Raw genomic sequence first — 24,182 nt, forward strand, 5'->3', positions numbered from 1 at the left:
ATCAGAGGCAGGGCTATCTGTGAAAACAGCCATGTCATACACTAGTTCTGCTTCAGTTGCTTCACAGTATTTTATGTAGGCATGACCACCAACCAGCTGTCCACCAGAATGAATGGCCACTGCCAAACTGTGGTCAAGAGCAGAGTTGACCACCCAGTGATGAAACCAGCTGCTGCAACCTGCTAGAGTTCAATAGGTGCTTCAGAACCCATGCCATGTGGATCCTTTCCCCCAACACCAGAGTTTCTGAACTATGTAGATGGGAGTTGTCTTTAGAAAGAACACATCCTTCATTCCTATAATCCTCTTGACCTCAGTCTCTGCTAACTGATTTCATTCTCTTCCCAACAGTCTCCCCTGACACTCTACTGTACCACTTCCCAATCCAGTCCTTCACAAGCGTACTGACTCCAGTTCCTGTGTGTTGCATTCCTATCCTGTGCGTCTGCTGACTCTCCCTCCTGCATTTCTATCCTGCATACCTGCCGCCACTCTGTATCAGCCAACCTTACGCAACCCTCCCTCCTGCCTCATACCTCCTTTCTCCCTCTACTCACGCAACCCAAGACAATACAAAACAACCCGTCACCCCAGTCTGCTTGCGGAATTGCAGTTCTGGCTTTGTGTGTTCAGTGTTCAGCCTGTACAGAGTGTGTGTGTGTGTGTGTGTGTGTGTGTGTGTGTGTGTGTGTGTGTGTGTGTGTGTGTGCGCGCGCGTGCTTGGGGGGGGGGGGGGGGGGGGGTTCGCACATGCATGCACTTGTGCATGTATGCGCGCACTCAGTGAAAGATTCATGTGAAAGTTAGCAAAGCTTTCATTCCTTTTTGTGTGCCTGTTGACAACTCAACACTTCCACTGTTTGATGAGTTGCCTCCTTTACTGCTAAATTATTTACATTCTGCCAGAACTTTTGTTATCATATTTATATCAGAAAATATATCAGTAAGGGAATCCAGCCAAAAGAAAGTGCCAAAAAAAGTCCCTCTGTGATTAGTCCTAATTATCCAATTTGGTAAGAACCCAAAACTCTGGGTTGTGTAAATCAGTCAATGGAGTGAAATTATCTGTTTGGTGAGTTTTTGACGAAACTGGTGGATGTATACGAGGGTCACTCCAAAAGAAATGCACACTATTTTTTTAAAAAAATCCATCTTTTATTCTACATGTTCGAAAGTTTTACAGTGTGTAGATACATCCCTTAGGAAGAATATTTTCTTTTCTCCACATAATTTCCATTCCTCTCAACTGCCTTACGCCATCTTGGAACCAGCGCCTGTATACCCGCTGCAAGGACAATCCTCAATATTGTCGTGCCCGCTTTCATCACGTAACCTGCTTGCCCACCGACTAACTGTACTACGATCGACAGCAGCATCTTCATACACCTTTCTCAGCCTCTTGTGAATGTTTCCGACTGTCTCATTTTCACAGCACTGGAATTCTATGACAAGAAGTTGCTTCTGATGAATGTAAAGTGTAGCAGCTGTCTTGAAGACATGCTGTGACAGCCCCACTCACGAGAACAGGTTGAACTAAGTTTGAAGAAGGATGCATCTACACACTGTAAAACTTTCACATATGCAGAATGAAAACTGTGTTTTTACAAAAATAGTGCCCCTCATATAGATTAAAAAGTTTTATATTTAAACTTTATTTTTTCATTTGGAAGAAGGGAACCGTACAAAACATACTCTGTTTGTAAGTTAAGATATTATCTACAATATTTTGCCTTCAGAGCAGGACAGTGTCCAGAGTGTTTCGTGTACTACTTTGGTAACAAAATTCACCAAATGAGATAAAGCTCTATGGAGTGCATTCAAAACTCTAAACTCATCATGTATAAGATGTTGTCGAGTGGCACAAACACAATCATGAGTTGTGTTTTGTAAATCAGTGACTCTGTGGATTCCAGCATAATCCTAATGTTATAATTTATTTATTTGCTGCTGTCACTGAGCAGAATATTCTGAGTGAATGAATAGTCATTGTGTTCCATACTGTGCCAATTATTTACTTACAAGGGATCGTAATGGCCTGGGCTTAGATTGACTTTGTGCTCTAATTTAGAGACTCTGGTGAAGTACAAGGGTCAACTGACCTTATTTTTTCTTTCTACACCCTTATCAGTGAAACAGTGTAGTGGTGTGGTGGTTAAGCATTGGAATTTATACAAGAGGACAGCAGTTCAAATCTCCATCTGGACATCCTGATTTAGGTTTTGTGTTGTTTCCATAAGTTTCTTGAAGCAGATGCTGGAATGTTTCCGTTGAAATTGCTGATTTAGTTCTCCATCTCTTCCCCATTTCAAGTTTTTGATCCATCTCTAATGACCTTGTTATTGATGTGGTGTTGAACCCTAATATGTAATATTTCATACTTTTTCCATAAAGGCTCACGTCATTCTTGTCTCTACTTCAGGTGAAATAAGTCCACTTACTTAAATATGCAGAATAGAAATTGTATAATTCAGAGTAGATGGTTTAGCAAGAGAGTGTATTTCTGTCAATAATATGTGACTTTTATGTCTGTTTTGTGTAGATAATTGTGACAACTACTTGAAATTAAAATGTAGACGTTATGTGTTGCTGAGAGTAATTTCCTTTTTAAATTCAGGTGATGTCACTCTAAGTCTCTGCGTTTGTCGAAACATGTTATTAAACTGTGTGTGTGTGTGTGTGTGTGTGTGTGTGTGTGTGTGTGTAAAAATTGTATTTTGCAAATGGTAAAAGAAAATATGTTTCATTTCAGGTAACAAAACATTCCTCATCAAAAGTGAAGTCGTCTCCAGAAACACTGCCACATACTGATGTAAGTGGAATCTGTTATACATTCTCAATGAAATGAAGACATAATAAAACTATATTCACAATGTGTGTGTGTGTGTGTGTGTGTGTGTGTGTGTGTGTGTGTGGAGACAAACATGCATACATTTGTACATGTTTTGTGTCTTTCTTGATACTGTGGCTAGCTATTTTTTCAGTAAAGAAATATATTTCTTACAGTTGTCACTTGAGACACCAATGTTAAAGAGATAAGATGACCAGCCAGTGCATAAAATAATACCACAGTGAAACTGAAGGACTATACTACGACATGATTCACAAAGTGGCAGAAATCATGTCAGATAGTTCACTTGAAGAAGCAAGGGGATTGAAGTTCATTCTGCAGAAATTTAATCCACTTACAGTAGCACTAACCTCCTTTACTGAAATTAATGCAGCTATAAAAGTTCTTGAAAACTCATATGGTTCATTCTCTCAGCGACCACACTGGCACCGAAATGGAAGATAACAGAGAGAAGGTCGAAATACTGAATTCGGTCTTGTGAAGTTGTTTCACTGCAGAAGATCATAACATTGTCCCTTCTTTCAATCGTTGTACAAACATCGAAATGGCAGATATTGAGATAACTGATCGCGGAATTGAAAAGCAGCTACAATCGCTTAGTAGTGGAAAGGCTTCAGGACCAGTTGAGATACCTATAAGATTCTATAAAGATTAAGCAAAAGAACTTGCTCCCCTTCTAGCAGTAATTTATCATAGATCACTTGAGCAACGAAAGGTACCTAATGACTAGGAAAAAAGCGCAGTTCATTCCTGTTTTCAAGAAAGGCTGTATGACAACTATAGACCTGTAACATTGACGTCAATCTGTTGCAGAATTATGGTACATGTTTTATGCTAAAAAATGATGACGTTGTTGGAAAATGAACATCTCCTCTATAAAAATCAACATGGATTCCACAAACAGAGATCCTGCGAAACTCAGCTCGCTCTGTTCTTTCATGAGATCCACAGCACAGTGGACAACAGCGGTCAGGTTGATGCCATATTCCTTGATTTCAGTAAGGCATTTGACACCATCCCGCATTGCCGTTTAATGAAAAAAGTATGAGCTTACGGAGTATCAGAGCAGACCTGTGATTGGATTCAAGACTTTCTTGCAGATAGAACTCAACACATTGCTCTTAACAGAACTAAACTGACAGATATAAAGGTAATATCCGGAGTACCAGAGGGAAGTATGATAGGACCATTGCTGTTTACAATATATAAATGAACTAGTAGAATGTGTCGGATGCTCTTTAAGGCTATTCGCAGCTGATGCAGTTGTCTATACCGAAGTAGCAAAGATAGTAAGAATTTGCAGAACAACCTGCAGAGAATTGATGATTGGTGCATGCCCTGGCAGTTGACCCTGAACGTAAATAAATGTAATATATTGCGCATACATAGGAAAAGAAATCCACTGCTCTACAGCTGCACTATTGATGACAAACAGCTGGAGACAGCGTCTGACATAAAATATCTAGGCGTAACTATCCAGAGTGACCTTAAGTGGAATGACCATATAAAACAGATAGTGGGAAAAGCAGACACCAGACTCAGGTCCATCAGAAGAATCTTAAGGAACTGTAAATCATCCACGAAAGAAGTGGCTTATAAGGCACTTGTTCACCTGATCCTTGAGTACTATTCATCTGTCTGGGATCCCTATCAGGCAGGACTGATAGAGGAGATACAGAAGATCCAACAAAGAGCGGCACGTTTTGTCACGGGATTGCTTAGCTGGCGAGAAGGCGTAAAGGAGATGCTAAACAAACTCCACTGGCAAACGTTGCAAGAGAGGCGTTGTGCATCACAGAGAGATTTACTATTGAAATTTTGGGACAGCACTTTTCAGGAGGAGTCAGACAACATATTACTTCCCCCCACATGCATCTTGCGCATTGACCGTGAGGAGAAAATTTCGAGAAATTAGAGTCAATACAGAGGCTTACAGATAATCATTCTTCCCACACACTGTTCACGAGTGGAACAGAGTTGAAGGGAAAAGATAGTGGTACCAAAAGTACCCTCTGCCAAACACCATTAGGTGGCTTGCGGAGTATGATCTAGATGTAGATGGTGCTGATGAAATTTTGAACAACATTCTGAAAATGTGTTGTTTCTGTAATGATATAATGCATGTGGCGCAGAAAAATTTTCCAGGCAGATAAAAATATGCCAGTGTTAACCTTCTTTAGAAGTTGGGTGACAGGAAAAGTAATAATTATTGTCCAGTTTCATAGCTGACAAACTTTCTCTAACCTATCTGAGAAAGTAGTATACTCACGAGTGTTGTCACACTTTATTAACAATTTACTTAGTACAGTTCAGCTGAGGGTTCCACAGTTTGTGGCTCATCTTGAGTTCTTTGACCAGTGGTTATTTAGTGGATTTTCTAATACATCATCAACACAAGTGGCTAGGCTTGCCATGAACAGAATTGAATTGTGAATCTTTTACAATGCTAGCCACTCGCTCAGTTGAAACATCAGAAAAATCACTAGCAGTCATCAGTGTAAGATCTGAAGATGACTGTAAAAAACCACATATTAAAAAAAACTTCATTCCTCATTTCTAAAGGTTGCAGTGGACCAGAAAGGAGCTTACTGAGCAGTCTCAAAAGTTTTTGATCATTTTCCCAACAATATAAAATGTCTGACAGATAACTAAGCAAATTTTAAATGTTATATGAAATCACTTATTCTGGACAAAACCTATTCCATAGTTGAATGTTTAATTGAACACTGATGTATACTAATAGTGTGTTTACTTTGTCATTAGACATGTTTTTTACTTTTAATGTTAGTGACAAGGTCTAAGGAGAGCTTCTGTAAAGTTTGGAAGGTAGGAAACGAGGTACTGGCAGAAGTAAAGCTGTTAGGGCGGAGCGTGAGTCGTGCTTGGGTTGCTCAGCTGGTAGAGCACTTGCCTGCTAAAAGCAAAGGTCCCGAGTTCAAGTCTCGGCCCGGCACACAGTTTTAATCTGCCAGGAAGTTTCAAGGTCTAACATGCTCAGTTTTGTATACTGAAATTGGACGACATACAGATGTAATATATATATATGCAGGGTAGTGACAGGATGTACTTTGTTTCAGTGCATTTGCATAAGAAAAGTTATTGTTGTGTGAAAGCTGAAATGCTTTCAGATAAGTTAAACAATGGAAAGTTCAGGTTGGAATGTCAACAATACTATGAAAGGGATGGATTGCTACTTGTGTAAAAATGACATGTTGAACTGAAGGCAGGCATGATGAAAAGATTGTTACAAATAAACTTTCAGCCAAAGCCTTCTTCAGAAAAGAGAAGTGCACACACATTCACACAAGGAAGCACACCTCACACACACAACCGCTACTTCCAGCCAATCCACAACAGAATTGCATTGAGCAGGAGTAACAGTCTGAATTGGAGCAGGGAAGGGGAAGGGTTAGCAGGGTATGGGTGAGGGAAGAGGAATGAGTGCTGCCTGGCAGAGTGTTGGGGACTAGAGGTGGCTGGATGGAGCTTCACAACCTAGGCCATGTGAACCCTCACCTCCACCACCGACTTTTGCTGAACTGCACAGCTGGGAGTTTTCCTTACAACACATTCTCAGTTTCCTAAATCACCCCAAGCTCAGCCTATGGTAACCTACTGCCCCAACACCCTCCATCCAAATGTTTCTGCCGCCTCTGTTCTATCATCTCCTCATGATTCGCCTCCCTTCACCCTCATTCTGCACTGGTCTCTGCTGGTGTATCCACTGGTCTTTTACCCTTCTCTACTCCTCTCCTTCCTGCTCCCTGTTTTTTTCTCCCTCATCTCCCTCCCCTACAGCCTTCCGATGCTGTGTCGGTCAGCTCTGTCCTGCCACCTCTAATTCCTACATGCTCTACCCTGCAGTGCCAATTCCTCTTCCTGCATCTGTACACTGCCATACCTTCCCCTTTCCTGTCCTGCCCCAGATTGTTGCTCCTACTCAATGCATTTCTGTTGCAGTCTGGCCGGAGTGGCCGGAGGTAGTAGTCGTGTGTGTGTGTGTGTGTGTGTGTGTGTGTGTGTGTGTGTGTGTGTGTGTGTGTGTTTGTTTTAAACAGGACATTTGTTTCATTTTTCTGATGTGAATTTAACATGCAGTATATCGTTTCAGATCCCAGGCCCTACAGCAGCAGAATCAAAGCACTATCAAACTCCACCTGTGAGGTGGCGATACAGTTCTCTCCACCAGCTGTCTCCGAGTCTTCGAGCACCGGTCTGTGATCACAAAGAGACCTTTAGTAATTGTTAAAATGGCTGAATACAATAATATAACTCACCAGAATTTCACAGTGCATTCAACTTTTCCTCAGTCAATAGTTAGATTGTGTGTAAATTGATAGAGTATTTGTTATGTTTCTGAAACAATGGAAGTTATTACTTAGCAGCCATATTAGTTAACAACAATTAGTTTTCCAGTTACTGGATACCGACATTTCTACATCTACATCTACATCTACATGACTACTCTGCAATTCACATTTAAGTGCTTGGCAGAGGGTTCGTCGAACCACAATCATACTATCTCTCTACCATTCCACTCCCGAACAGCGCGCGGGAAAAACGAACACCTAAACCTTTCTGTTCGAGCTCTGATTTCTCTTATTTTATTTTGATGATCATTCCTACCTATGTAGGTTGGGCTCAACAAAATATTTTCGCATTCGGAAGAGAAAGTTGGTGACTGAAATTTTGTAAATAGATCTCGCCGCGACGAAAAACGTCTTTGCTGTAATGACTTCCATCCCAATTCGCGTATCATATCTGCCACACTCTCTCCCCTACTACGTGATAATACAAAACGAGCTGCCCTTTTTTGCACCCTTTCGATGTCCTCCGTCAATCCCACCTGGTAAGGATCCCACACCGCACAGCAATATTCTAACAGAGGACGAACGAGTGTAGTGTAAGCTGTCTCTTTAGTGGACTTGTTGCATCTTCTAAGTGTCCTGCCAATGAAACGCAACCTTTGGCTCGCCTTCCCCACAATATTATCTATGTGGTCTTTCCAACTGAAGTTGTTCGTAATTTTAACACCCAGGTACTTAGTTGAATTGACAGCCTTGAGAATTGTACTATTTATCGAGTAATCGAATTCCAACGGATTTCTTTTGGAACTCATGTGGATCACCTCACACTTTTCGTTATTTAGCGTCAACTGCCACCTGCCACACCATACAGCAATCTTTTCTAAATCGCTTTGCAACTGATACTGGTCTTCGGATGACCTTACTAGACGGTAAATTACAGCATCATCTGCGAACAACCTAAGATAACTGCTCAGATTGTCACCCAGTTCATTTATATAGATCAGGAACAGCAGAGGTCCCAGGACACTTCCCTGGGGAACACCTGATATCACTTCAGTTTTACTCGATGATTTGCCATCTATTACTACGAACTGCGACCTTCCTGACAGGAAATCACGAATCCAGTCACACAACTGAGACGATACCCCATAGGCCCGCAGCTTGATTAGAAGTTGCTTGTGAGGAACGGTGTCAAAAGCTTTCCGGAAATCTAGAAATACGGAATCAACTTGAGATCCCCTGTCGATAGCGGCCATTACTTCGTGCGAATAAAGAGCTAGCTGCGTTGCACAAGAACGATGTTTTCTGAAACCATGCTGATAACGTATCAATAGATCGTTCCCTTCGAGGTGATTCATAATGTTTGAATACGGTATATGCTCCAAAACCCTACTGCAAACCGACGTCAATGATATAGGTCTGTAGTTAGATGGATTACTCCTACTACCCTTCTTAAACATTGGTGCGATCTGCGCAATTTTCCAATATGTAGGTACAGATCTATCGGTGAGCGAGCGGTTGTATACGAGTGCTAAGTAGGGAGCTATTGTATCAGTGTAATCTGAAAGGAACCTAATCGGTACAATCTGGACCTGAAGACTTGCCCGTATCAAGCGATTTGAGTTGCTTCGCAACCCCTAAGGTATCTACTTCTAAGAAACTCATGCTAGCAGCTGTTCGTGTTTCAAATTCTGGAATATTCCATTCATCTTCCCTGGTGAAGGAATTTCGGAAAACTGCATTCAATAACTCCACTTTAGCGGCACAGTCATCGGTAACAGTACCATCGGCACTGCGCAGCGAAGGTATTGACTGCATCTTGCCGCTTGTGTTCTATAAATACGACCAGAATTTCTTCGGATTTTCTACCAAATTTCGAGACAATGTTTCGTTGTGGAACCTATTAAAGGCATCTCGCATTGAAGTCCGTGCCAAATTTTGCGCGTCTGTAAATTTTAGCCAATCTTCGGGATTTCGCATTCTTCTGAACTTCGCTGCAACAGAGTTCGGACCTGTTTTGTGTACCGCGGGGGATCAGTTCCATCTCTTACCAATTTATGAACTATGAATCTCTCAATTGCTGTTGCTACTATATCTTTGAATTTGAGCCACATCTCGTCTACATTTGCAAAGACAGTTTGGAAGGAATGGAGATTGTCTCTTAGGAAGGCTTCTAGTGACACTTTATCCGCTTTTTTAAATAAAATTATTTTGCGCTTGTTTCTGGCGGATTTGGAAGAAACGGTATTGAGCCTAGCTACAACGACCTTGTGATCACTAATCCCTGTATCAGTTATGATGCTCTCTATCAGCTCTGGATTGTTTGTGGCTAAGAGGTCAAGTGTGTTTTCGCAACCATTTACAATTCGTTGGGTTCGTGGACTAACTGCTCGAAATAATTTTCGGAGAAAGCATTTAGGACAATCTCGGAAGATGTTTTCTGCCTACCACTGGTTTTGAACAAGTATTTTTGCCAACATATCGAGGGAAGGTTGAAGTCTCCACCAACTATAACCGTATGAGTGGGGCATTTATTTGTTACGAGACTCAAATTTTCTCTGAACTGTTCTGCAACTATATTATCGGAGTCTGGGGGTCGGTAGAAGGAGCCAATTATTAACTTAGTTTGGCTGTTAAGTATAGCCTCCACCCATACCAATTCGCATGGAGTGATATGATGAAATTAAAAGAGATATAGTGAATTAAAAACTGCATTCCATACTTAGATTAATATTTTTTATTAATTTCTTAAAAATCTGGTACACAATTTTATTCGCAGTGGTAATATATAGAGTCTTTAAAAATGTGTCCCATAATTAGTACTGGTCAAAATTGGAACAAAGACCATGTAAAGTTGTTCAGTCTATGGTCATTCTGGGTAAGGGAGGGATGGTGGTGAAGGTGGTTGGAGAGTCAGTAGCTTGCATGGTTATGGCATTGGCGATCTGTTGGTGTACTAGGGTTTCGTGATAGTTATTGACTGTGAAGTCCTTAGCAAGATCTATAAGTAAAGACAGGAAAATTTCGTGAAAACGATAACGTGAAATTGATGGTTTTTACTACTGTTTTTACAAAATATTGCAAAATCGGTAATTTTTACAAAGTATCATGAAATTTGTCAATTTCTCATATAAAATGTTATGAGTCTGAGGAGGGCAGTTTGCCAGTATATGTGCTGATAGTTAATGGATGTTGAAATTTCTTTTTAACTTCCTATTTCGTCAAGACTGAGGTTTGTGTATAATCTTAAAGTAACAGTTCATTTCCTCCATAACTGGCTACAATGTGGTGACAAAAATAGCACCAAAATTGGCAAAAAATAGCACAAAAATTGGAAAAAAAGTACCAAAACTTGAAAAAACAATGAAATTGAAAAAAAAACACCAAAATTGGAAAAAAACACCAAATCTGTCAAATAATAGTACCAAAATTGACAAAAAACCACTGACGGAAAAAAACACCAAAATCAGCAAAAAATAGCAACAAAATTGGGAAAAATCACCAAAATGTGGAAAAGCACCAAAATTGACAAGAAATAGTAAAATTGGCAAAAATAGCACTGGAACTGACTAAAAATATCACAGAATTTGACCATCAAATGATACAATTTTTTTCGTGTCCCTCTGACATATTGGGCAAAGGATTGTTTCTCTCTACGCATTTCATGGATGTATATATTATATGGAAGACACTTTTTAGTGTGGAAGGGAGGACAACTATCACAGTAGAGGTACTGTTGATGGTGAGCTCTATGTGGATGGAGATTTTTATGGAGCCGCCAGAGGAGTGTAGGCCAGTGTCAAGCAAGGTGGCGTGCTGAGCTGAAGAAGGCAGGGTGAAATTGAGAGTAGAGATATTGAGATTATGGAGGAATTATGATAGTTTCTTGTCCCTGAGTCCTGATATTGAAGATATTACAGTGAACCTGAACCAGATAAAGGGTGTAGAATCTTAGTTGATATGAAGGGTTTCCTCTGTGTATCTTACAGACAGGTTGGTGTATGAGAGCACCATGCAGGTACCCATTGCTGTGCTGTGAATTTGTTTAAATATCTTCATCTCAAAGGAGAAGTAATAATGGAAAATGACATAGTTGATCAGTTGTATAAGGAATGAAGTGATGGGTTTGGAGTGGCGAGGACATTCAAAGAGGTGGCAGCGAGGCAGGTGGCATCGACAGTGACAACCAGGGATGCAGATGGTGATGAGTTGGAGGTGGTAGAGAGATGATGAAGGAAGTGGTTAATGTCCTTAAAATTTTAAGTTAGAATTCAGGTAATAAGTTTCAAATGTTGGTCAACTAGAACTGAGATTTTTTTCTGTGGGAACACAGCTAATAGCTACAGTGTAGTGTCCAGGATAATTAGGTTAGAAGCATATCGAAGGTGATTCTGTGGGAAAGTAGGATAAGGAGGAAGAGATTTGGGGAACAGGTGCTGGGTGGACCTAGAAATTTGAGAAGGTGTTGGAGATTGTGATGGATTTCTGGAATTGGTCCACTGTTGCAGGGCTTGATGTTGAACAGATAAACAGTTGGCAGGTATCATCTGTCAGGTAATCACTGTAGTTCACCATGACAGCTATGGAGTCTTTGTTCACAGGGTAGATGATCAAATCATGGTACTTTTTAGCATTGTGGTTGGCTGCCCTTTCTTCCATTAAGAGGTTTGTGTGTTTGTGAAGGGGCCTATGAAAGGAAGATGAGGCCAGGTTAAAAATAATGGATTCCGGGAAAGTAGCCACAGGGTAGACATACAGGATGGGGGATTTACAGTTTTATGAATGTATGAACCGGGAGAATCAAGGTTTCACATTAGCTTTTGCTTTGTTGTTGTCAGAAGGATTACTGGCAAAAAAAATATTTCAACTCTTGAAGGATAGTAGATCCATGATCAGTCCAACATGATTGGATTTTAGTGAGACCTTTGGAAAGAAATGTAACATTGTGTTTTGAATTCAGATGATGCCATTCTGTGTCCCTGCACTCATAGAAACTTATGTTATTACAAGCTGTCCTGGTGTCTTTTTTATGTTGTTATGTTTATTGACAATTGGTCCATTAAAGCCTACACTCATCCTGTTGTAAATGTGTTTGACCAAACATAAATTCATTTACTTTTCACTGACTGAGGTACAGTGAAAATGACACTAGAGTGATAAGCATAGTGCTTGTATTTTATGGTTGGTAAAAGAAACTGTTCTTTATTTTAGATGATGAAGCAACCATCACCAAAAGCAAAGCATCCCCCGGAAACACTTGGTGTAAGTCAAACCTATTGTACTTTCTTCCAAAAGAAAACAGAATATAATAGGTTTCTAATAGTTTAAAATACCTTACTTAAAAAAGAATAATGTGAGGCAGTTTATTGGCAAAAAAATATTGTCTGCTGTATCGCTCTTGATTTGAACACTTTGTACCTGTTGGAGAAGCTGCTGTCAACGTATGTTTAATAGCTATTGCTGTACTTTTGCAACACCATGTGTTTAATTTTTGTTGTTACTTGGGTGTGCAAAAGTCCTATGTATACAACAGATAAGTTGGCTGTTTTCTCTCGTTCAACAAGTTTAACCACAGATACTGTATTTAAAAACTTCCCTTCAAGGGTGTAGAACCACAATTTCATAAACAAATGACAATTGCAGAATGCATATTGGTTCTAAGGATGTAGCTCATCCTCTTTGTTGTACAGGATTATTCGAAAGTCATGCCCCATAGGACAAATAGGGTGAAGCAAATCTCCACTAACAAACTTTTGGTGGTGGTAATATGGACCAAAGCAAGAAAAAAATATCTAGTAAACATGGGCTCTAAAATACATACCTTACGAGCTATGAGCCCTTGTTTGTCTTTGACACTCTGAAACGCAGCTCCGCTGCTGACCAAATGCTTGTAGCTCTTAAGGTATGCATGTTAGAGCCCTTGCTTTCTGGACATTTTTTTCTTGTTTTGCTCAATACTAGCACCTCTCAAAACATGGAAATCAAAGAGCTTGCTGTGGAAGAGATTTGTTTCAAAGCATTGAAGATGAGAAGTACTCATAGCTCTTAAGGTATGCATTTTAGAGCCAATGTTTACTAGACATTTTTTCTCGTTTTCGTCCATACTATCGGATCTGAAAGTTTGTTGATGGGTGCGTTTCGCCCTATTTGTTATATGGGATATGACTTTTGAATAAGCTTGTGTGTAGTTGAAATCATAGCGTATCGTGTTATAAAAATTATCTTGTATTGCTTTTATTATGAGAAATCACTGTTTTTCTGAAATGTGGACAGTGGTGAATTTCAGCTTTACTTATAAACTCATACATTAACGCATAAAACAGTTGTGACCTCCTGTCAACTAATGTTCTGGTCTTTAGTCCAAAGACTGGTTTGAAGCAGTTTCCCACGCTACTCTATCCTGTGCAAGCCTCTTCATCTCCGAATAACTACTGCAACCTACACCCTTTTGAACATGCTTACTGTACTTATCTCGTAAGTCTTCCTCTTATGATTTCCTTCCTTCCCCACCCCACGCCCATGCCCCCTCACTTTCCTCCAATAGTAAATTGGTGATACCTTGATGTCTTAGAATGTGTCCTATCTACCGATACTTTCATGTAGTCAAGTTGTGCCATAAATTTCTTTTCTTACCAGTTTTGTTCAGTACGTCATCCTTAGTTACACGATCTACCCATTTATTTATTTAACCTGATCTGAGTAGGGTCATCAAGCCTTCTTTTACATTGGACCAAGGTCTCACACATACAGTAACTATTTCACATCATAGTTACCTAGGAATGACAATTTTAATATAATTAGTATTAAAATGATTTGAGTGTCTCAAGAGGCAGTGTGAGTAAATTAAAACTGACTATGAACTAATAAAGTTATTACTGGTAGTACTTGCACTGCTGCAGCTGCTGCCTCTAGTAGTGATGAAGGTGGTGGTGGTGGTGGTGGTGGTGGTAGTAGTAGTAGTAGTAGTAGTAGTAGTAGTAATGGCAATAATAACAATAATGATAGTTGCAGATATAAGAAGAATTTATGGGTGAACAAGATAGATGTTTTCTGATATAGCGAGTTCTGGGGAAATGAAATTTAAGGAGATTGCATTGGCTAGGACTACTGGGAAATGAGGAAGATCAGATGGGTTAGAAGGATGTACAAGGGTAACAAGTGCGTACAAAGACAGCAGTTATCATCATTATTGTTGCTTTAGTAGATGTGTCATTGATGGTCTTCTGAAGCTGGAGATGTTATTCATTACTTTAATATAATGTGGGAGGTCATTCCAGGGTTGGGTTCCTGCTACTGCCTCCTTTCATCTTTTAAATTCAGTATTTAATGTGATTCTATTAGGGCTTGTCCCTTTACATATTTGATCCATGCCTGTAACCTATCCATTTTTCTTCTACTTATTCCTTTCCTCTGTCTCAGTGAATCGTTGCCTAGTGCTACTTCTGAAATTCTCAAAACCTGTGGTTCTTTCAATTTATTCAGTAGCCATCTCCTTAATTTCCAACCATTTTGCAGTTTCTTCAGTTTTAGTCTACAGTTCATAACCAATAAATTGTGGTCAGAGTCCTCATCTGCCCCTGGAAATGTTTTACGGTTTAGAATCTGGTTCCAAAATCTGTATCTTACCATTTTACATACATCAAAAATTTTTTGCATCATCCCGGTTCCCAGAACTCCTGAAGATAGACGTTGACTGTGGATATTGTATCACAGACACAAACCTGTCCAAAGTTGTAAACAACCATGCATGAGGAGCGCCTATTAGACGGAGGGTGTCCGACAGCTGATCGTTCCAGTCATTCCACCAGAAAGATTTGGTACAGAAAGGAGGTACACGGCTCATGTTATCTGTAGTTCAACCATGCCTAGACAGTCAGTACCGCAGTTCAATCGTGTCCGCATTATCACTTTGTGCCAGGAAGGGCTCTCAACAAGGGAAGTGTCCAGGCATTGTGGAGCAAACCAAAGCGACGTTGTCCAGACATGGAGGAAATACAGAGAGAGAGAGAGAGGAACTGTCGATGACATGCCTCACTCAGGCCGCCCAGAGGCTGCTATTGCAGTGGATGACCGCTACCTACAGATTATGGCTCGGAGGGATCCTGACAGCAATGCCACCATGTTAAATAATGCTTTTCGTGCAGCCACAGGACATTGTGTTACGACTCAAACTGTGTGCAATAGGCCGCATGATGTGCAACTTCACTCCCGACGTTCGTGTCGAGGTCTATCTTTGCAACCACAACACCATGCAGTGCGGTACATTGGAGGCAACCTGGTCAGGCATTATGTGGGGCCGATGTACGCCGCTGGTGGTCATGGAAGGCGCCATAATGGCTGTGTAATACGTGAATGTCATCCTCCGACCGATAGTGCAACCATATCGACAGCCTATTGGCGAAGCATTTGTCTTCATGGATGACAATTCGCGCCCCCATCATGCACATCTTGTGAATGACTTCCTCCGGGATAACGACATCGCTTGAATAGAGTGGCCAGCGTCTTTTCCAGATATGAACCCTATCGAACATGCCTGGGATAGATTGAAAAGGGCTGTTTATGGACGACGTGACCTACCAATCACTCTGAGGGATTTATGCCGAATCGCCATTGAGGAGTGGAACAACATAGCCTTGATGAACTTGTGGATAGTATGCCATGACGAATACAGGCATGCATCAATGCAAGATGCCTGTATTTGTTGTGGCATCAGTGCAAGAAAACATGCTACAGGCTATTAGAGGTACCGGTGTGTACAGCAATCTGGACCACCACCTCTGAAGGTCTCGCTGTAGGGTGGTACAACATGCAATGTGTGGTTTTCATGAGCAATAAAAAGGGCGGAAATGTTTATGTTACTCTCTATTCCAATTTTCTGTACAGGTTATGGAACTCTTGGAACTGAGATGATGCAAAACTTTTTTTGATGTGCATATAATCAGTCTGAAACCTTCTGGTGTCTCGAAAGTCTTTTTGCCGTATAAAACCTTCTTTCATGGTCCTTAAACCAAGTATTAGTGATAATTAAATTATGCTCTGTACAAAATGCTAGTAGGAGGCTTCCTCTTTCATTCCTCTCCCCCAGTTTATGTTAACCTACTGTTTTTTCGTTTCCCACTATTGAATTCCAGTCCCTCAACACAATTAAATTTTCCTCTCCCTTAACAATCTCAATAATTTCTTTTATCTCATTATACATTTTTAATCTCTTCATCATCTGTGGAGCTAGGCGACATATGGAATAGTTCTACTGTGGTGAGTGTTGGCTTTGTGTCTATCTTGGTTACAATAATGTGTTTGCTATGCTGTTCATAGTAGCTTACCCTCATTACTATTTTCTTGTTCATTATTAAATCTACTCCTGCATTACGCCTACATGATTTTGTATGTATAGGCCTGTACCCATCTGACCAGAAGTTCTGTTCCTCTTGCCACCGAACTTCAGTAAATACCACTATATCTAACCTCAACCTAGCCGTCTCCTTTTTAAAATTTTCTAACCTGCCTAACCCAATTAATTGATCTAAAATTCCAGATTCTGACCCATAGAAAGCCAGTTTTGTTTTCCCTGATGACATCCTCCTGAGTAATTCCTGCCTTGAGATCCAAATGGGGAACTATTTTCACTCTTGAATATTTTACCCAAGAGGATGCCATCGCCATTTAACCATACACTAGACCTGCATACCCTTGGGAAAAAGAGCGGCTATAATTTCCCCTTGCTTTCAGCCAGCACAGAAAGGCCGTGTTGGTTCTTGTTTCAAGGCCAAATCAGTCAATCATCCAGACTGTTGGCTCTGAAACTACTGTAATGACTGCTCTTAAGGAACCACATGTTTGTCAGACCTCTCAACAGATACTCTGTTGTTGTAATTGTATCTACAGTACGGTTGTCTGTATCATTGAGGCATGCAAGCAACCCCACGACAGCAAGATCCACATTTCATGGGGAAGCTGCTGCCTAATTACTCACTGAAAAATTTTGTGGTTAGAAGATAAAAATTATCTGTGCAGAATTAATTGTGCTATTTTTTTGTATATTGTCTTTATTTCAGTAAGATGCATTGCATTGTGTAGGCCATTTAATATTAACTGATATTAAATTTAGCAAATATGCAACTCTGAGGTAGGAAAGTTCTAGAACCACGAGTCCTTTTATACCAAATGTACTGGGCACATTTTGGGCACCCCATTAGGCATGACAATGGCCGTGAATGGTTACAGGAAGTAGTGAATTGTGCTTACTGGTGAGAATTATGAGGAGAGTGAAAAACTATGTTAAAAAATTTAACCATCAATGTTTGTAACATGTTGGGTGGTAAATGTATGTTGAGGCGAAATGCACTGGGGATTTTACTACACTCCAGTAGGTTTAGGCTAATTCGGGCATGCAGACTAGTGTCAGAGAGACGTGGTTTGTTTCTTTGTATCTTGAGAACAAAAGTTATTTTTGTGTGCAAGATACTTGTCCTCACACAAGTTAAGTGTTTAATTATTAACATCACTGCTTTTCTGAAAGGAAATACATTTCATTTTTTAAATGTGAATTTTACGTATAACCTACTGTTTCAGACCCCAGATCTTGTAACACCCCAACCAAAGCATTGTCATCCGCCACCTGCAAGTTGGCAACAAACTTCTCTGCATGAACAGTCTCCCAGTCTTCCGTCACAGGTAAGTCATTACAACCCATTTGTCTATTATTATTTTTTAAAAGAAGGCTAAACAAAAGATTGTTACTTATCAGAAATTTTACATCTGTTCATTTTTTACCAATTGGCTATGCTCCTATCATTGAATTATATTTTATGTAAATTAGTTGTTCATATCAGAACGAATCATTCACTCTGCTGCTGATGTGTCTATGAACTAACATGTATATTAAAAAAACATTATTGGTTAAATTCCTAACACGCTTGTGAGTTTGCTGTAATTCCACATTTTTGTACAGGAAATGCCAAAATGCTGATAGACTAAATAGCAGTGATTACATTCATTTCTTCTGGTCAATACATTGATCAATATTTTAAATCTCAAGTTTCTAACTCCATTCCACTGAGTTCACCAATAATTCCAAGATCTCTATATGTGATCGACCTTTTCATGAATAGGACACAACATTTTCTTTAGTTAGATTCTTAATTATTGCTAAGATTCATATATTACAATGGTTTCCAAACAGTAGCTCATAGAGCTACAGAAGTGTAGTGGAAGGGTGTTCTCATAGAGAGAGGGAACTGGAGCAGCACATATGCCGTGACATAAAGCTGCTATAAAGCAGGTAGATTGTGTGAGGATTGGCTTGTATTTGAGAAGATATCTTACACATTTTCAGGTTATATGATTTAATTTCACAGAGAGTACTGTGAAATTCAAGTGTGCTTACTAATCACATTCATTTTGTTTATCTTTTCTTTATTTATCTTGTTCTTTATGCTTTATAAAATGGTTGTTAAAACTTCCAGTTTTACAGACAGTGGTTTCATTTTTAACATCAAAAGATGCAAATTTTATTTCAGTTATCTTGCATGTGGTGTGTTTTGGAAGTTAATGCCCATTTTCTGATGCTTTTTAAATTTTTTATTCTCATTTTATTTCCATTGTGACAAGTTGAATGTGATGCTTGTTACCTGTAATCTGCTGCATCATAGGCAGAAACATGAAAAATTGTCGTTTCTGATGCCTCATGTATCTTGTTTTGTAAATACTGTAGAATAAAATTTCTTCACATTTCCCAGTACCTGTGTGACAAGAAATTTCAGTAATAATACATTTTCAGGTGTTTGCATTGTACCAAAATTCCCATAACAATATAGCAGTTCACTCACAGCGGTCATCCTATTTAACTCGTCATTATACAGTAAAAAGTGCACTTAAAAATAAGAATTATTTTCAGAAATGTACTGTGCATAAGATATAGTGAACAACAATTATTAGTAACAGATGCAAATATTTTGATGTTGAAACAGCAACAATCATTAAATTCTCTTTTTTATCAAATGGTCAAAATTATGACAAGGAAAAAACTTACTATTCAACAGAAGTGGATGATTGTTTGTAATGTCCAAAACATTTGTAACAACTCAGGAACACAGAAAAGTAAGATAATTTAGCATCATATTTATGTGGTGCATCGTGCTGAAAAAAGACTTCAGCGTTTCTAAATGCTGATGGTGTTGGTTCCTATTAGTTGAAAATGAGAAATGTTTGTATGTTGTCATTCAGGGAGAACTGTCCTCGTAAAATGGTTCCATGGAACGATGAGTGGAAACATTCTGAAGGTGGAAATGTACTGTCACAAAAGACTTGAGATATGCTGCAGATTGTGACTGAAAATTCAATACGCTAAAAGTTGAGCTAATTCATTTCTAGAAACACCGTAAATTTATGTGGAAAATGAGGCTGTGAATATTTGGACATTCATTTGCCACAACACAGACAAGGATATGAGTCCAAAAACATTTTCTGTTGTAATGAAACTATGTTTTTTACTACCTTCAGAAATCTACATTTTCTGTTGTAATATAACTATGTTTTTTACTACTTTCAGAAATCTACACTGTTTTAAGGGAAATATGTGATAAGGGAAAAGGTAAATCAAAACTGACAATATTGTGTGTTAATAGTGCTGAAAGTAAAAGTTGCCAGCATTCATAACTGTAAACCTTAAAACCAGGTGTTTTAGGAACTTAAAGGAAGCCATCTTTCACATACAACTCCAGTAGCAGTGTGTGTATAACTGCAAAAATCTTTATAAAGTTGCTTAGTAGTTTATATGCCAAGGCTGGAGCAGACAGATCCCCTCCACATTAAATATATTCTAGTTAGGAATGTTTTGGTATGGTTCTCTTACAAACAGCTCATATCACCAGCATCTCTACTCTCTGAAAGCAAAATAGCGAGTGGCTGTTATGCAGAGATACAAATATCCCTCAGGAGAAAGGGAGAAATGAAAATTGACATTTTGTAGACTATGCACTAGCCTTTTTCTGCATGAAATTCTCTGAATTTACAGATGGTAGAAATGCTGGCTGTGGTAGAACATCAGTAGCTGCAGAAAAATAATGATTTTTGTAAAAAAGAAATGAAAGTGCACACAGATGTTTCAGCACATGAAACAATTTAGGAGTTTCTTATACTGGTATCCTGATTTCTTCACACCTCATGGTCATTAAGCGAACTGTTTGATGCTCTTATGAAGGAACAGGCTTATGTAGATAACAGTACTGGCAGTGGTGAAAATAATGAAATAGAGAAAATATCACGTCTGCATTTCCCCCTCTGCAGTATGACCTGATAACGTTAACATTTTTCCTCACATTTCAGTTCTTTTTAACATGAATCAGCTGAAGTGACGCCACCTTTCAAATGATGGAAAGAAGAATCTTCAAAACCTAAGGATAAGATTTAAACACTTGTTGCCACTTCCTTTGCTATCATGTTCATACTGTATCATTAGTTCAGTAAAAACATTTGAATAAAAACTGACTTCTTAATTATTCCTGGGTGCTTCCTCTAAATCAAGACTCCAATTGGTAATTTTACTTGTTACTCAAAAGTGTTGAGTTCATGCTAAACTATGTTTTACTCTTCGGCGTGATGAGCTTGTGTTTACACGTGTTCTAATATGATATAAAAAGTCCCATTTCAGACATTGGGACACTCTCCAAACATAACTGAACTAAATCCCTATTTAAGGAGAAATTTAATTTCTGGACAAAGTGTTTAGATCCCCAGAGATTGTTGGAAATTAGTTATCTTGTGGTCCATACACAGCAACGTTCGCTAAACAGTCATTGAGGAGACATTGTTGGTAGCCCCTTGGTTTATCTGGTCAAACAATTGCTCAACACTGGTACTTATAATTGCCTGTACTCATCTCAGCAGCCCTCATTCACCCCTGTGATCTATGGCCTGTGGTGAACCACAGTTGCCTTGGTGCCAGTTTTGCATAATGCCATTTTACTGTGCACAGTATACTTTAACTATGGTAGCATCTGAACAGTTTACAAACTTAGCCATTTGCTTCCACCCTTGGCTCAGAAGACAAGGATCATACCCTTTTGGATATCAGATAAATTGCTCCATTCCTGCATTACGACAATGGCTACACTGTTTCCCACATCCCACCAACACTCTGTATATACCTTTCACTGGTACTGTTGCCACCTGCCACTTGTGAGTGCTTATTGCACATTGACGTTGAACATACATGGTGGTCACATTAATTTGACTGGCCCATGTATATATAATTCAGAATTCTGACAACAATATGTTGTGAGATCAATACTGTAGCGCAGAGAAATGATGACTGACTACAGGGCTACTGTGCCACTGGCTTTAAAGGGCAGCCAGGGGCATTGATAGGCCAGCACAGTGGGCGTGTCCTCACAGCGGTGCTTGCAGTGGTGGCACCATTACTTGACGACATAGCACCACTGTCTACCAGCTGTCATTGAGTTTCATAGCTTCTGGTTGGCCTTCAGACTCACTAGACCAGGATACGAGTTGCAGTACAACCACATACACAAAGAGAAAAACGAAAATCTTCACACATACTCACAAATTGTACTGTTGACCAAGAAGAATTGCAACACATTATGGTCATTAACACTCCCTTTGGCTTATGCACTTTGGAACCTTCTCCGCTCCAGTGATCTTACAGAGATACCTGGAATATTCATCAGTTTTTTGAAAAAATTGATCGAGAGTAATAGACTTCTTCATTCCAGCAATCTGTATTGACAGAAGCTACTGCTCCAGCTGGTGTTGATCTCTTTACACATCATTGTCTCAGTTTTGAATTCACTATACCTGAGGTTTTCAGTCGTGGTTTACCTGCCGAACTGATAACTCTGTTTGTTTCAATAGTCACTTGGCTGACAACATTTTTGGTCCGGATGCTTTCACCTTGTTTGGATTCTCCATCACAGATGACATTCAGGTGGTCACAGATGTGGTTCATGTATGGGACTCTGACGATCTCTGTGCTGCCTCCTCCTCTATTCACACTTGGTGCTTGACCTGTGGTGTGTCACAGATTTCCAGGCTCATATTTCCTTACGTCCAGACATTGTACCCCATTTCTGCTGGGCGTCCTCTTCCTGTCTCCCTGCAAACGACCGTTAAGCATGAGCTCCATCGCCTCCACGAAGCTGGGGTGACTGAACCTTTTAAAACCAATGCTTAGGTCACACCACTGGTAGCCCAATGGCTATCTCTGGCTTGCAGGGATTTTGAATCGACAAATAGTGCCCAGCCACAAGTTGAAACCTACCACATTTGATGTCAAGAGAATCCCTTCACGATGCTTGTCAGCAGTAAATATATTTCTAAGGTAGATGTTGTCAACTCATATGTGCAGAGCCCACTGCATGAGGAATTGCAACACATTATGATCGTTAACACTCCCTTTGGCCTATGCACTTTGGAACCTTCTCCACTTCAGCGATCTTACAGAGACAAGTGGAATAGTTAACCATGTCGATCCCTGCATGTACCGACTATCTCGACTACATTATTGTCAAGGGCGCTACATGTCAGAACCACCTGTGCAACATTTGTACCTTCTTTGACACACTGTGTGATGCAGGCCGCAAATATCACCCTCACAAATGCATTTTTTCAGGATCAAGTGGAATACCTCAGACACTTGCTCAAAAAAGGTGGCATCTGGCCCATTGACAGCAACATTTCTGGTATTAACCCTTGACTCTGCCTCCAAATCTGACAGGAGCCACAGGCTTTTTTGGGGAAAATGAATTATTATTTTAAGTTCCTTCAGCAAGCACTCCACATTTATGCATCTGGTCAACCAGTTGCAGAAGAAGGGCCTAGAGTACAGGTGGTCAGCTGCCTGTGAGCATGCATTCACACAGCTGAAGCATTTGCTGTGGTTAACACCCAACTTTAAACCCTTTGATCCATCACATCCTGTGGGTTTGGCCACTTATGCGTCTCCCTGTGGCACTGGTGCAGTGCTGTCGCACAGGAATAACTACGGTACTGAGCAACCAACTGCCTGTGCATCAGAGACACTGACACCCACTCAAAAGAACTGCTCACAGATACAAAAAAAAAGAAGCTTTGGCAATTATCTTTGTCATTAAGAAGTTCAATGTTTAACTAGTTGTAACCAAGTTTACCATCATTATGATCACAAATGGCTGGTAGCACTCTTTGGATCCCACTCCTGGCATCCAGAGTGGATGGTGCAATGGCTCCAGTTTTGGACACTTTTCCTCAGCTCCTACAATTATACCATCAAATACAAATACAAGCCCACAGTGCAACACAAAAATGTGAATGTCTCTCTCATTTACTCTCAGGACACAATCTGGCATTTGAACAATAGGAAGTCTCCTGTCTCCACATTGACATGGAACAGCAGCATGTCTGGGGTGGGTTTCCCATTACAGCTACTCACATCGCCGCAGCCACATTGCACAACCCTGTCTTAAAGCGCCACTTACTTTTCAAAGTCCAAAAATCTAGAACTCCAGGCCTGGGCTCATCTCACCCACCATTTGTCAGTTGTCTCCGATGTTCTCCTGCTTGACGTAGAGGTGGATACACACTGTGTTATCCCATCTACCCTGCACCCTCATGTTTTGCAACTCCTCCATCGTGAGCATTGGGGTATTTCGCAAGTGAGAAGCCTTGCAAGGCGACATGCTTACTGGCCAGGACTGAACAAAGATGTGAAAGCCGTGGCACACAGCTGCCTCATTGTGCATGGAACCAAGCTGTTCCTTCCCAGTCTTTCACACACCAGCCCACTTCCCCCCCTCCCCTCCACCCCACCATTCGCACCTCACCTTGGACCGCATTCATCTGGACTTTGCTGACTTCTTTGTGTGTTATGTGTGGCTCATTGTTGTGGACACTTATTCTAACTACCCATATGTCGTCCGCATAGAGACCCTCACCATGGACACCACCCTCAGTGCACACATCTAGGTTCTCAGCATCGAACAGCTTCCCTGCACCATTGTGACGGACAGAGGTGCCCAATTCTCTGGTGACAG

At 40.2% G+C, this 24,182-nt stretch overlaps 1 protein-coding gene across 1 annotated transcript in view; it reads left to right on the plus strand.

Moving 5' to 3' along the window:
• The window catches only part of LOC126470880 (mitogen-activated protein kinase kinase kinase 1-like), a 177,329-nt gene that overhangs the window by 48,247 nt on the left and 104,900 nt on the right, over positions 1–24,182 (plus strand). The window contains exons 5-8 of the mRNA XM_050098902.1: positions 2,750–2,809; positions 6,960–7,061; positions 12,367–12,417; positions 17,728–17,829. Coding sequence (XP_049954859.1) covers positions 2,750–2,809; positions 6,960–7,061; positions 12,367–12,417; positions 17,728–17,829 — 315 coding nt within the window. The remainder of the gene's footprint in view (positions 1–2,749; positions 2,810–6,959; positions 7,062–12,366; positions 12,418–17,727; positions 17,830–24,182) is intronic.

Source organism: Schistocerca serialis, chromosome 3 (genome assembly GCF_023864345.2).
Source record: "Schistocerca serialis cubense isolate TAMUIC-IGC-003099 chromosome 3, iqSchSeri2.2, whole genome shotgun sequence".
Lineage (NCBI taxonomy): Eukaryota > Metazoa > Arthropoda > Insecta > Orthoptera > Acrididae > Schistocerca > Schistocerca serialis.